Source organism: Argopecten irradians, unplaced genomic scaffold (genome assembly GCF_041381155.1).
Source record: "Argopecten irradians isolate NY unplaced genomic scaffold, Ai_NY scaffold_0436, whole genome shotgun sequence".
NCBI classification, from domain to species: Eukaryota; Metazoa; Mollusca; class Bivalvia; order Pectinida; family Pectinidae; genus Argopecten; species Argopecten irradians.
Window position 1 is genome coordinate 43254 of NW_027187903.1, and position 14098 is coordinate 57351.

Genomic DNA, 14098 nt, shown 5'->3' on the forward strand with positions numbered 1-14098 from the left:
CCCACACACCACCGAAGTGTGAAGCCGAGGGAGGATTGAATTCCAATGAATTCCTTTTGCAGCCATGCTGTCGCGAATCTTGTCACTATTAAGCCTCTGAACCTCTTCTCGCATTTCTCTTTCTGCACCAACTAAGTTAGTTCCGTTATCAGATCTGATGAACTCCGGTCTCCCTCGACGTGCGATGAATCTTCGAATCGCATCAATGCACGAGTCTGTGTCAAGAGAAAACGCTAACTCAAGATGAACTGCTCGCGTACTTAAACAGGTAAAGATCACTCCATATCTCTTCACGCAGCTACGAACCACGCTTAGTCTCAAGTGGTCCGAAAAAGTCCATTCCGACTTTTGTAAAGGGTGGTTCGTCGGGAACCAGACGTTCGCGGGGTAGATTGGCCATCTTTTGCCTAGAACACGGAGCCTGATACTTTCGGCATATAACGCATCGCGACACCACTCGCTTTATTGACGCGTTTGCTCTGATAATCCAATACCTTTGACGAAGTACAGTCAAGATTGAGTTTTTCCCGAGATGTCCAACAGACCGATGTACGTCTTCGATTAGAAGTTGAGACATTCTCGATTCCTTGGGTAGAATTATGGGGTGTTTCGCGTCAAACGACATATCTGCGCGTTCAAGTCTTCCTCCTACACGCAAAAGGCCGTTGTCTATGTAAGGGTCCAGATCGCGAAGCTTCGATGACTTATTTACTTTACCACAACGTTGAAGTGATTCAAATTCCTCTTGAAAGTCTGTTCGCTGTACATACCGCGCGAGTGCCATCTCAGATCGGTTCAAAGCATCACTCGTCAGAAACAAAGATTTCACTCGTTTTGGCGCTTCTGCCAACCTACTTTGTCTATCGGCAAGTATCGCTGTTTCCATCATTTTTTCACGGTTCCGCGTGTTGGATTCAGATGACTTTATACGGTCAGTTATGTCTTTTGTCCGTTGAACAGCTGCTTTCAGATTTCCGATTGCCGTTAACATCCATGCGGTGATTCTTTTCAATTTCGTGTAATCCGAGAATCGCGTTAACAGTCTGTCCATTCCCTCACATGAATTGGTCTTGTCCAAGGATGCGGTGTTCACCACACGTTTCACTTCCGCGTCATCGTTTTCAATTGTTTTGTCCAGTTGGTACTCTGGCCATTCCGATTCCGATTTCCACAGGAAGTCTGGTCCGTTGATCCATTGCGGATTCTGCCGAAACTTGCCGATACTCAGACCACGAGAAGCACAATCAGCAGGGTTCTCTTTCGTATTGACGTACCTCCACTGATTTTCCTCTGTGGCTTCGTGAATGACCGATACACGATTGGCGACGAAAGTGTGGAAACGAGCGTTCTTATTGGCTATGTATCGCAACACTGATGTACTGTCTGTCCAGTAGAACGTTTCATTGATTGGGAATCCGAGTTCTTCCTTTATCATTTTACACAGCTTGACGGACGATGAAGCCGCTGTAAGCTCCATTCTTGGTACCGTTACAGTTTTCAATGGCGCAACTCGTGATTTCCCTAGTAGGAAAGAACAATGAATGCGACCGGTTTCGTCGATAAACCGAAGGTAAAACACCATTCCTAGGCCTGTATCACTCGCGTCCGAGAAGCTATGAAGCTGAACTGACGTCACATTTCCGAAGTCACTGGGTTTGTAACACCTCTCAACTTCAACGTTTTCTAGTTCGTGTAGTTGCGAGATCCATGTGTTCCACTTGCGAAGATCGGTGTCAGTAATGTCGTCATCCCAACGTATTCCTTGTTTACACAAATTCTGTAGGATCGACTTGGCGGTCAAGATGAATGGCGACGCGATACCAAGAGGGTCATAGACCGAGCTGACCATCGAAAGGATTCCTCGTCGTGTAGGGGGTTGGTCTTTCACGTTTATCTGAAACCCCAGCGTATCTTTTTCTGTGAACCAATGTACACCCAAAGCACGTTCGACTGGTGAATCAGATTCAAGGTTTCGCTGTTTTGATGTCGCGCGGTTTTCCTCTGGGATTGCCTCTAGCACAGCCGCACTATTACTTGTCCATTTTGTGAGACGGAAGCCGCCTTCCTGACACAGAGCCGATAGATCGTTGATCAAAGCCTTTGCCTTTTCGTCGGATACGGTCGAAGTCAAGCAGTCATCGACATACATGTTACGCTTGATGGTTTCCGTGATAATCGGTTCAAACTGATGACCTTTTTCTTCTGCTGTACATTTTAGCGCGAAGTTACAACAGCTCGGAGACGAGGTTGCTCCAAAGAGATGACTAACCATTCTGTACATTTTGGGTTCTTTGTCGAGATTTCCATCAGGCCACCAGAAGAACCTCAAACAGTCTCTATCACTTGGTGGAACGATCACCTGATGAAACATAGCCTCCACGTCACCTACGACGGCCACCTTTTCTTCGCGAAACCGGATTAGAACACCTAGCAGTTTATTCGCGAGATCCGGACCTTGGAGGAGCTGACTGTTCAGAGATACGCCCATGTACGATGCAGAGCAGTCAAATACGACACGGATTTTATCAGGCTTTTTGGGGTGGTATACACCGTGATGAGGCAAATACCAAACGCGACCGTCGTTTCTCTCAAGCTGATCATCAGGAACTGGCTCTGCGTAACCTTTGCTCAAAAGATTGTCCATAAAATTCACGTAGTCCGATCTGAATTTATGGTTTTTGACCAACTTATTTTTCAGGCCTTTGAGTCTCTGCGTGCCTTGCACATTGTTGTTTGGAAGTTTGACGTTGCGATCACGAAACGGAAGAGCTATACAGTAGTGACCGTTCTCAAAATGTACAGATTCCTCTACCTGTCTGAGGAAATGTTCGTCTTCTACAGAGTTTTCACGTTTGTCGTCGATAACACGCTCCGGGAAATCATGGTTGAATGATTTTCTAACAAGTTCATTTAACGTGATATCGCTTTTACTTCTGCCCGATTCACATCCAGTTGTGATGCATCATCTCGTATGATATTCCACACGATCCAACCCAAGCGCGTTCTTGTGGCGTGAGGCGAGCCACTCGGACCGATAAGCACCTCAAATGGGGTGTAAGCGTCTGGGACGTTATTTCCCAACATGATTCCAATGTTCGCATCAATGTTCGGTATCGATATGTCAGACAGATGAGACCACTTCGATATTTCTTCATGTTTCGGTATATGGTGCTGCGAGACTGGCATCTCCTCTTTAGTGTACACCTTTGGCAGACTGACTACGTTTTCCATGTCTAAGTCACAAACTTGAAGTCCATTCAAGGCGTAAGTGTTCATTTTGTAGGGATTACCCATAGTGTTCAGAGTAACCTGAGTTTTTTTACCACTTCCACCCAGTTGTTTCATTACGTGCTCCGTACAGAACGATACGCTGCTTCCGGAGTCAAAGAACGCGTAGGTTTCTACGGTATGAGGTCGATTCTTAAGTTTAACTTTAACGGGGATGATCGCCATAGCACATGAAACGTCTCCGGCCCCTACTCGACCTTCTTCGGCAGAATAATTCATATTTACGACGCCTTTCACATTAGTTTCGTCGCTTTGAGATTTCGGTTTTAAGTTCACTTTCGATTTGTCATGCAAAATCGTAGGATGTTGTCTGTTGCATGTCGCGCACTTAAGTCGATTTCTACATGTTCGCGATAAGTGTCCTTTCTTTCTTCAAACATCCAAAACATAGGCCTTTCTCACGTAAGTGTTTATATTTGTCTTCAAGGCCAAGTGCCTTGATACCAGAACAGTCACCGACTGAATGTGAGCTAGAATCACAGTATGTGCACTTGAGTTCTTGACTAGGTCCAGTAGGTTTGGGCGTTGCTTCAACGTTAGCTGCGTTAGAGACTGCTGTACTTCTCGATGGTTGGGAATTAGAAGTGCGTTTCGCTTGAACTTTGCTACTTTGTGAGCCGTTAACAGCTGCGGTTCCGTACGTGGGATCGTTCGCCTTCTTTGCTTCTGTTTTTACGAATGTAACAAAGTCTTTAAATCTCACACGACCTTTCATCTCTTTGTTACGGAAAACAATATTGCGCCACTTATCATGCATGTGGAAAGGTAATTTGCACATAAGTCGCTTAATGTTCTCGGCGTATTCCAGAACATTCCCAGAATTCATGCTTTCCGCCGCATTGTCGCATTCAACAAGAAACAATGCGAACTCGTCCAGCGATTTGGAGTCACCAGCACGTATTGTAGGCCAATCGAGAGCTCGTTTAATGAACGCAGTCGCTGTGACCTCATTGTCGCCATATCTCTCCTCTAACTGTCTCATAGCTGCGTTATAAGCGCGATCTCCACTCAGATGTCCGAATCCTGAAACCACTTTGTATGCTTCCCCAGAAGTTAATTGTTCTAAATAATTCATCCGCTCGTCATCATTATCAGTGTTCGCGACAATCTTTGCCTGAAACTGTCGAAGGAACCTCCTATATTCGAGCGGATCACCGGTGAACTTTTTAATCTCTGGCATCGGTTTCCTCAGATGTTGAACAACAGAGTTTATAGCATCTTTTGTTGAATTAACAAGCGTTGCGTTATCTGTAATAGGCGTTTCGTTGTGAATAGCATCATTCCGTTCGGTAGTAGGCGCGACCGGTCCGACAGAGTTCGAAAAGAGAGCGCGGTTTGGATTTGTTGTGTTTTGTCCGAACGAAGGCGCACTGGTTCTAAACTGAGCTTGACAAGAACGGTACGTCATAATTAGTCGTGTTCTGTCCGAACAAAGGCGCACTGGTTCCAATTGAGCTTGACAAGAACTGTACGTCAGGATTTGTTGTCTTCTGTCCGAACAAAGGCGCACTGGTTCTAATAGGGCTCGACAAGAATGGTACGCTAGGATTTGTTGTGTTCTGTCCGAGCAAAGGCGCACTGGTTATTATAGAGTTCAACAATAATGGGCTATTATCACTCGCGACATAACGTTCGGGGGTAGGAATGCTGGGTTTGGCGTAGTAAGTTTGGGGAACAAATGCCTGTGTCTTACATTCACTAGCGTCAGTTTGTTCTAAGTCACTGAGCATTTTACTCTTTGCATTGGCTACAGCTAAATCTGTGTTTAATTGAAGTTCTTCCTCCTGAAGTTTTAAGGACACCTTGGCTATTTCAATCTCACGCTTTTTTCTGCAGTGCCAGCTTTCTGGCTGATAATTCAATTTTTAATTGCTCTTCTTTCAGTCTTTTTGCTGATATTTTGCTCGATGATGTTGACCTGCTACTACCAGTACGAGAACCTTCATCATCTTCATCTTCTTGTTCATGCTGACTTTTGCTGACAGATACTTTAACGAAATACTCCTCTATCTTAGCTTTGAAGTCTCGGAGAAACTCATCGCGGGCAATAAACGATCCGGTATAGAGGTCCCTTTGATCATTATCTGTCTCTCTTTGTAAATAATGTTCATGTATTTGGAGAAAGAGTTCATAGTTTTGCATCCATGACGTTTACTTTTTGCTTATTACTTTTACTGAAACATTGTCCGAAACCATTTCACTAATATAAATCAGAAAGTCTCTTTAAAACTTGATAATGTTTGTTTAATTGATCAAGACTATAGTCTCTTCCTGTTTGTGTAAAAGTTCTGACACGTTGATCATGACGTTCGAGAGACGAACTTTCATCATTTATTTGGGCATCTGACGTTTCGGCCATCATATTTTTTTGTTCTTGACCGTCGGTTTGCCTTTTGTCTGCTTCGACCTTGGAGAGGTCTTCAACATTACCGTCTACATTTTGACTCATATTGTTCATTTCGGTAATGTTGACTCACAATTTTGGTTAATGTTGTCGGATCCGTTTTATCAGCGTTAATTCAAATCAGTCAATTCGACCACCCAACACTTTGTAAACAGTTCAAATTCACGTTTATTCATCAGTATCATCAAAAATATGCATTTCTTACCGAATACCAATGTCTCCTATCTTGATTTGCTGAGTTACACAGTAGCTGCTAACAGTAGTGGTGATAGATTAACCAAAATGTGTTTGCTGATATCCAAAATAATACCGACAGATTTTCCATTTCCGGTGCAGACAACCCAAGGGGCGCAACTCTAAAGGCGTGTAAAAAATAGGAGACGTCTGCCGGACAATATATCCGGAAAAAATATTATTCACCAAAATCGGCATTTACAGTGGTTTTTTTTTCGGATGTTTGACCCACAAATAGTCGAACACTTATCAACTTCCTTCACCATATAAACCATCTGTAAAATATGAAAATTATAAAGCTATTACTATTTATATGATTCATAAATATTAAATATTGAAAAACACGTTCTTTTTAATACATTCATTTAGATTTATAATGGTTTGTTTGCTTGTTAGTTTGTTTGATTAATTAACGTCCTATAAACAGCCAGGGTCATGTTAGGACGGCCTACCATGTATGCGATGTGTTGCGTGTACGTGTGCGAGGTGCGTGTTTTGGGAGACTGTGGTATATTCGTGTTGCATCTTCTTGTATAGTGGAACTGTTGCCCTTTTTATAGTACTATATCACTGAAGCATGCCGCCGAGGACAACAAGCAATATATCCCATCCGGATGATGTCACATAATACTGACAACGGGCGAACCAGTCGTCCCACTCCGTTGTGCTGAGCGTTAAGCAGGAGCAGAAACTACCACTTTTATAGACTTTGGTATGTCTCAGCCAGGGGACAGAAATCAGAGCCTACCTCACAAGTTCGAGCGCTAAACAGAAGGCCAAAAGTGGGGCGGTGTCAATGGAGACATTAGGAAGAAGTAAGTTAAGAAGGAGAGAAAAGATAAGATCCTAAATTTAATCGCCTTTTACGATCATGCAATAGGGGCAGAAGGCCCTACCTGTAGGGTTTTATAATGGTACCTATTGCTTCATCAGGACAAATGCACTACTAAATGTTTACATTCTTCAAAAACATTAATAGAAAATAATATCAATTGCTTCCTGGCGTTTCCTGAATTTCAATTTGATCGCCTGAATGATACCTTGGTATATTGGCTGTGTTAAAAGAAGTTGTATTTGGATTTTTGAGGGAAGAATTTTACTTAAACATTGCTCAAACCTATAGATGGACAGAATCTCCCTTTTCCATGATTCCATCTTTCTATTCAAATTGTACGGTTTGGGTGGTTGGACCTAGTTGTTCATTTATGAATAAAAGACCTAGGACAAAGACGTAAAAGTACAATAAATAGAATAGGTATTCATTGTTTCTTGGTGAATATCTGTTATATTGTTTCATCTTGTGAGGTGGGAACTTTTATATTGTTCAATCGTCCTTTCAACCCCACTCGACAAAACATTACTGTTAAAACGTACTCATCAAGAAACAATGAATATCCTCTATTTATCTTTATTGTTAATCAAAATTTCTCTATACCGATCCCACTCAATTCCGAATATCGGACCAATTTTGAGACCGAATTTCGAAATAGTCAAATAAAATTGGATAAACTTCTGAAAACCTGTCGTAAACTGTACCTGAGTGAGAAAATATAAACGAATAATTACTTAATCTAATGAGGCTAAACATATATGAAATTATTATACCAATCACGTTTTTAACAAAATTTTCTAATTATGTTATGATGAGTACTTCGCATTCGGGACAAATATCAAAGTTTCCACTCCACACGATGAAATATAGACTGTTTATGGCTCTACCCAAATACTACGTACTGTCCTGATATACTAGTACATTGATTTTATTACCGCTAATAAGTTTGAAAATACTATTTAAAATGGGTGGTTAGAATAATTTTTCATTTCATATTCTAAACTTTAACAAATCTACATTATTTTAAATGTTTCTATGTGTATTTCAATGAACGTTTTTCCTGACCAATTTAAGCTTGTAAAGGTAAATCAGTTTTAAAAGGGTGAGAAATATGCAGTCAGCAAATTATCTACCAATATCTAATCTTCCTGCCTGCGTTTTATGAGTTTTTAAACTAGTATAACTTTCTCCTTGAGAATTATTCAGGATTTTGTAAAATGCACTCGTGTCAGCCCTCAATGCTCTCACAAACCGATGGTATGAAGAGCTGGATAAGTGGAGTGTGAAAGGTATTATATATTGATTGCCGTAAGGCTTCTGGCGTAGTCGATCACAACCTGTTACTGCAGAAAATGAAACTTTATGGCTGTTCTAACTAATAGAAGCTTACATGAGCCTGTCAGATGGATAGGGATATCTCAACCCGAGTGAAAGATTTTGGCTGGTCAACCCGAGGCTTACCGAGGATTGATGACCAAAATCTTTCACGAGGGCTGAGATATCCCTGTTCACCTGACAGGCCCATGTTTGATTCTTTTTCTCCCATACTTTAACGAGAAATTGTGAAGAATGTCGCTCTGCGAAAAATGGTCGCCGCATGTATTGATTACGTCACTGTCTAGCGCGTGTGGTGTTGTCTTTTCTCTACCCCGGTAAAAGACAGAGTTATCTTTTCCCTAGCAACCGCGGGATAACCCTGTCAAGTGTGGGAGAAAATGTAATCAACTTCTTCTTTTCCCATTTAACACATCATTTTCAGAAGGTATATTTTAGAAATGTTCTTAGTAATCCCGAAGAAATAAATCTGGAGTTCCCCAAGGATCCATTCTAGGGCCGTTAATGTTTTAGTATAGTATATTAATGATCTCCCCTCTGCTCTATAATGTCAACTTGTTATAGATGTATACGATACTTTTATGCAAAAGGTAGACAAGTAAAATATCATTGAAAAATGTTTATAAAATCACAATGTCAAAAGCAGTTGTAATAATAATAAAAAAGTAATTAATTACTGAAAAAACCTAAAACCATGTTAGTTTGTAGTAAGCAGAGGAAACACGAACTTGCTGAGGAACTAAGTATATCAGATTGAAATCGTCAGCTACAAAATGTTTAAAAAAAACTCCGATGTGATTATCTTGGACTATGAAAGCGCTAGAGGTTTTGAAAAAAAAAAGAAGATTGTATCAGCTTCGCGAAATGAAACAAATATCCACAAATGTCGGCTAGAATCACCATCATTCTTCTGATAAGAGGGAAAAATGCATAACTCGGTTTTAGGATATATTTTCAACCAGAGATCCTTTGTCATAAGACAGTCTTTAAACATCGAATTGAGCTGGGTGATGAGAGACCGTTCAAGAAGAGATGTAGATGAATACCACCTGGTATGATACAAGAGGTCCGTTATCACCTATAACACCTGGCTCCGATTTCTCGAAAAAAACTTAGTCAACAACTGACTTAAGGATGTATTCTTCTGAGGTTTCAGTCCCGTTGAAGTCTCGTTTCGACAAAGATCAAAGAAGTTATGAGATTTTCAAATATATTTTATCAATATCTGTAGCAAGTTGCCAGATGCAAATTTTGTCAAAAAATTACATTTCTATTTTCAGTAGATTTTTTATACATGCATTTTAAGAAATGGCCCATTTGGCGGCCATTTTGAAATTGTGTCTTTTTCCTCTTTCAGTAGAGCCATAGTTTTAACCATTTTTTACTGAAATTGTTTTTACTTAAATCATCACTGCACCAGCATTATTAGCTGTATCGAGCTAATTTTTGCTGTTAATCTTTACTAGGTTCGTGGTTATCAAAATATTGAACATTATTGCTTGAAGTGATACGCTTTTGTCACTTTATTTTTACATTTAATGGTAATTTGAGCACTTTTATTTTTTACTCTAAAATACTGAAAAATAACACATATTCAAATTAGGCAAAAAAGTAAGCACACTGACCCCCCATTTTTCTGCCTAATTTAGAAATAACAACCCATTCCCTATTGATATGCAAAATATTAACAAAATTTTAATACCACAACTGTTTCTATAAAGGGTTAAATTTTGCAAAAATGGCTGAAAATGGTGTATTGTGTAGCTCAAAATTAAGGGGTAGGGGTAGCATATGTTGTTATTCTGAGAAAAAATATGAGTCTTATTAATCAAAACTTGTATATTTTTAAAGAAGACTACAGGAAAATAAATTCTTCAAACTTCCATACATATCAAACACATCATTAGGATACCATGGCTTTAAACTCTTGTGTATATGGTCAAAACGGCAAAAATCCAAAAAAATCTAAGATTTTGTCAACTTGGTATCTTTGAGTGACAAAAGCTCAAAAACAAGCGCACCGACATATGTTTTTTTGTTCCATTTTCTTTTATGGTATGAACTCCTATTTTCAAAAATCTATACGAGAAAAAAGTTTAATACAAGAAAATTTTGACTTCTCAGAGGTGTACATCCTTAGTCATAACTTTTCATATAAGTTAAAGACGGAGAAAAACTTGATTTTTGACTTAAGTCTGTATTTATGTTTCGGGAAATCGACACCTGTTGTCATGTGGAGTCATCAAGATATCCCTCTCTCCATGGGCGTCTGGGGTAGTCCTTGTTAGGAAACGAGATGGCCAAGTTGCGCATGTGCATCGACTATCACCAGATAAACAGCAGGACAGTTAAGGATATATATGCCTTACCGAGGATTACCGAGGAATATCTTAGACTCCCTTTCAGGCTCACGGTACTTTTGGTGCAGGATATGGAGAGTGGAGAGAGCGGGGGAGCATAAGGAGCGGACTGCTTTAATAACCGTCGGATCCCTTGGTTTCTTCGAGTTCAACAGAATGTCATTTGGACTAGCCAATGCACCTACTACCTATCAGTGCTTGATTGAGCAGTACTTAGAAGAATTTCGCATGGTGGATTGTTCTATACACCTAGATGACCTCAAATTATATTCAGCAATACCTTCGGTGAACATCTTGAGAAGCTTGATAGAGTGCTTACCCGGATACGACAATGCGGGATAAAGTTGTATCCGATGAAATGCGCATTTGTCCAGCAGTAGGTTAATTACCTTGGATTTATGGTGTCTGCCGAAGGGATAGAAGTTGATCACGAGAAGATTGAGAAGATCAAGCATTGGGGAACATCGACCTGCCTTGATGACGTTCGCCGTTTCTTAGGCTTCGCCGGTTATTACCGGAAGTTTATACAAAATTTATCTCGTATTGCCAGAAAAGAAGATGGGTAACAAGAAGCAACAATAACTTGGTCAATGGAAGTGGGGAGCGGAGCAGCAAGAGGCCTTCGATTGTCTTAGGTTGACTGGTCGACACCACCCGTTCTCGCTTTATTCCGACTACACCAGGCCATTTGAATTGCATACTGATGCAAGCCATAGAGGATTTGTGCGATGTTTTCACAAGAACGGGATGATAAATAGTGAATCATTACGTATGCCAGAAGGGGGGATAACAAAATCAGAGAGGAACTACACCGCCCTTAAATTGGAGTTGCTGACACTGAAGCGGGACTAACTGTACAGCCATGAATCTCATGAGGCGCTGCTCTGACGTATGTCCTAACAGTGAAAAGCTAGATACCATCGGACACCGTTGGCTAGCTTTTAACTCCAACACCAGGGCCGTTTTCGTTTATTCGGAACAACCGGTTCGACCATTGGTTAAAGTCATTATTTCAAGTATAAAACCTTACGGACCTGCAATTTTTTATACTGGCCTGTGAGGGCTTCGTCAAGGCTCGTCTGAAAACACACTATAAAATCACCAGGTCCGTCTTTAATTTATAAACGAACAACTAGGTCCAACCAGTCAAACCGCATAATCGAAAACGGCCCAGTATTTGCCCGTGAAGGCTAACGTGCTAGCCGATGTACTCCCCCGGTTACCAACTAAGATTCTAATGGAAAAGGTGCCCGTGGCAACAATTTGTTGTCTATCTGAACAACCTATTGTTGATTCAATCTGTCTTTCCGCTACCGGAACCATGGACTTGGACAACTGCGGTAGCGTAGACGACTTAAAATATGAGGACACTAGAGCTACACATAGGAGGGTGCCGTTATATCTCGCATCTGACAGGGTGCCACATAATGATCTTACTAATCATAGAAATCAAATCTGGAGTTCCTGAGGGATCCATTCTAGGGCCATTAATGTTTTGATCTCCCTCTCTGCTCTAAACAATATCAGCTTTTTTATGTATGAAGACGATAATTCTATGCAAAAGGCAAACACATCTAAATACCATTGAAGCATGTCTACAAATTACTTACATGATGTTAAAAGCTGGTGCAATGATAATAAAATGGTAATAAACACTGAAAAAAACTAAGACCATGTTAGTGGTTAGAACGAATATACGTACCCGGCCAACTATACCTTTCGGCCGGGTACGAATTGGTCCCCATGTGTCGTAGTGGAGCAGTGCCTCCGAAAATCACTCGGGCACAGTTTTCTATACTTTTTTTGTCCAAAACAAACATAACTAACATTCTTAATATCTACCGTACCGCTCACAAGACGTCAAATTCACAATTTGTGGACTTACCGTATAAATTCCCTTCAGAAAGAACTTCATATGTATTATGTAAAAAAAAAAAAAATGCCTCGATGAGGATTTTATATTTTATGTAGTTCAGTTTTATTGCCCAGTAGGTAAGCGATATCAAACAAGTACGATATAATGCAAACAGACGTTTTATAATGGTTTGCATAATCATTACTTTGCTCCATTAGCAGTAATAGGCACCAATTGTAGCTCTAAAGACGACATCATTTTCTGTCTAAAAGTCTTTTGAGCTACGGTTGATATTAAGAATGTTAGTTATGTTTGTTTTGGACAGAAAATATATGTAAATGCATGTACACGTATAAAATAATTGGAAACCTACAAAAAAGTATAGAAAACTGTGCCCGAAAGATTTTCGGAGGCACTGCTCCACTACGACACATTTAAACAGCCACGTTCAAAAATATTTTAGATTCAATGGTTCATCACATTGGAATAGCCTTCCTGTACAGGAAAAATCCCTGAACACGTTCAAGTTGTAATGAACTTTGTTTTAAATCTAATAAAATTAAAAAAAAACTGCAATCATTGAATTTATCAAATACATAGACTTATAAATCCACGATTTTATGTATGGCCGGACTACAACTGATTTCAATATTTGTATCTTACATGTGTGTTTTTAATCCTTTTTATTCAAGGATTTGTGATATCATCGTCCTTGCTTTGTTTTAGCATTTCATATTATCACAATAAAATATAATTTCTTAATTGGTTTAATGTATGTTACATGATGAACATATCAATATAATTTGTCATTTTATTATCATTATTTTTTATTTTTTTTAATTCATACCTATTAGCATATACATGTATATAAGACACATTTGTTTTTATTATTTCATTATCACTTATTGTAACTTGAGAGTAATTTAAAGCCTGTGATATTATGATTTTACTTTGTGGTTTGATAACTTATTCTTGTATATAACTTACTACAAAAATATATTTTGTTTCATTTTTTTAAAAATAAATACTCTATGTATATTAACTATGCTGTAAATACTGTATTAATTATGTTTGACCACATGTGCAAAGAGTCTTTGACTCAATGCTATTCCGGACTACTATATTTCCTTGTTGTAAATTAGAATAGCTATTCAAACATTCTCGTGACACAGAAAAATCAAATATGGCGCTCGAAGGTACTTCACAGTGTCTCACGACTTCAGACTTTACTCACATGCAAAAAGATCTCGAGGAACAAGAGCTTCAGGTGATATTTTTTTGATTAACCTAATATGAATGATATGTCCATATAGAAAAAATACACGTTCACGTTTAGGCTAACTACAGGCGGTAGAAAAACTTGAGGGGCACACACAGCTATCAAACAACGAAATACTGTCAAATTTTTGACTACCTAAGCCTATACATTTGCAGTTACTCTACTTTACAGTAGCAGAATATTGTGTTGTTTCTATAAGAATGCTGCCTTGCAGGTAGGGCGTTAGAATTGTACATGCTGCCCCTATTGCATGATCGTAAAAAGGATCTTATCTCTTTCCAAGTGCCTCCCTTGGAACCGCCTCTTTTTTGGCCTTGAGTTGAGCGTTCGCCCCTGTGAGGAAGGTTCTGGGTTCTGTCCCCTGACCGAGACAGACCAAAGTCTATAAAAGTGGTAGTTTCTGCTCCTGCTTAGCGCTCAGCATACATGGAGTGGGACGACTGGTTTGCTCGTTGTCAGTATAATGTGACCAGGTGGGGTGTGTTGCTTGGTGTCTTTGGCGGCATGATTC

General features: G+C 39.8%; 2 protein-coding genes across 2 annotated transcripts; both read right to left on the bottom strand.

Annotated features, from left to right (window-relative positions):
- Nucleotides 1-298: 298 nt before the first annotated feature.
- LOC138312718 (uncharacterized) lies at nucleotides 299-3507 on the bottom strand. Its single transcript, XM_069253495.1, has 2 exons — nucleotides 2932-3507; nucleotides 299-2869 (listed from the first exon to the last, which is right to left on the bottom strand). The coding sequence occupies exons 1-2, from the start codon at nucleotides 3505-3507 to the stop codon at nucleotides 299-301; spliced, it is 3147 nt and encodes a 1048-aa protein (XP_069109596.1).
- Nucleotides 3508-3628: 121 nt separating this feature from the next.
- Nucleotides 3629-4696, bottom strand: LOC138312719 (uncharacterized). Its single transcript, XM_069253496.1, has one exon. The coding sequence runs from the start codon at nucleotides 4694-4696 to the stop codon at nucleotides 3629-3631; it is 1068 nt and encodes a 355-aa protein (XP_069109597.1).
- Between the last annotated feature and the right edge of the window lie 9402 nt (nucleotides 4697-14098).

Excerpts from the sequence above, each read along its gene's own strand:
- LOC138312718 (XM_069253495.1), bottom strand. The coding sequence starts at position 3,507 with ATGAATTATTCTGCCGAAGAAGGTCGAGTAGGGGCCGGAGACGTTTCA. Across the intron at positions 2,870-2,931 it reads TGGATGTGAATCGGGCAGAA|CGTGTTATCGACGACAAACG; the intron begins GTAAAAGCGATA and ends GATTTCCCGGAG.
- LOC138312719 (XM_069253496.1), bottom strand. The coding sequence starts at position 4,696 with ATGACGTACCGTTCTTGTCAAGCTCAGTTTAGAACCAGTGCGCCTTCG.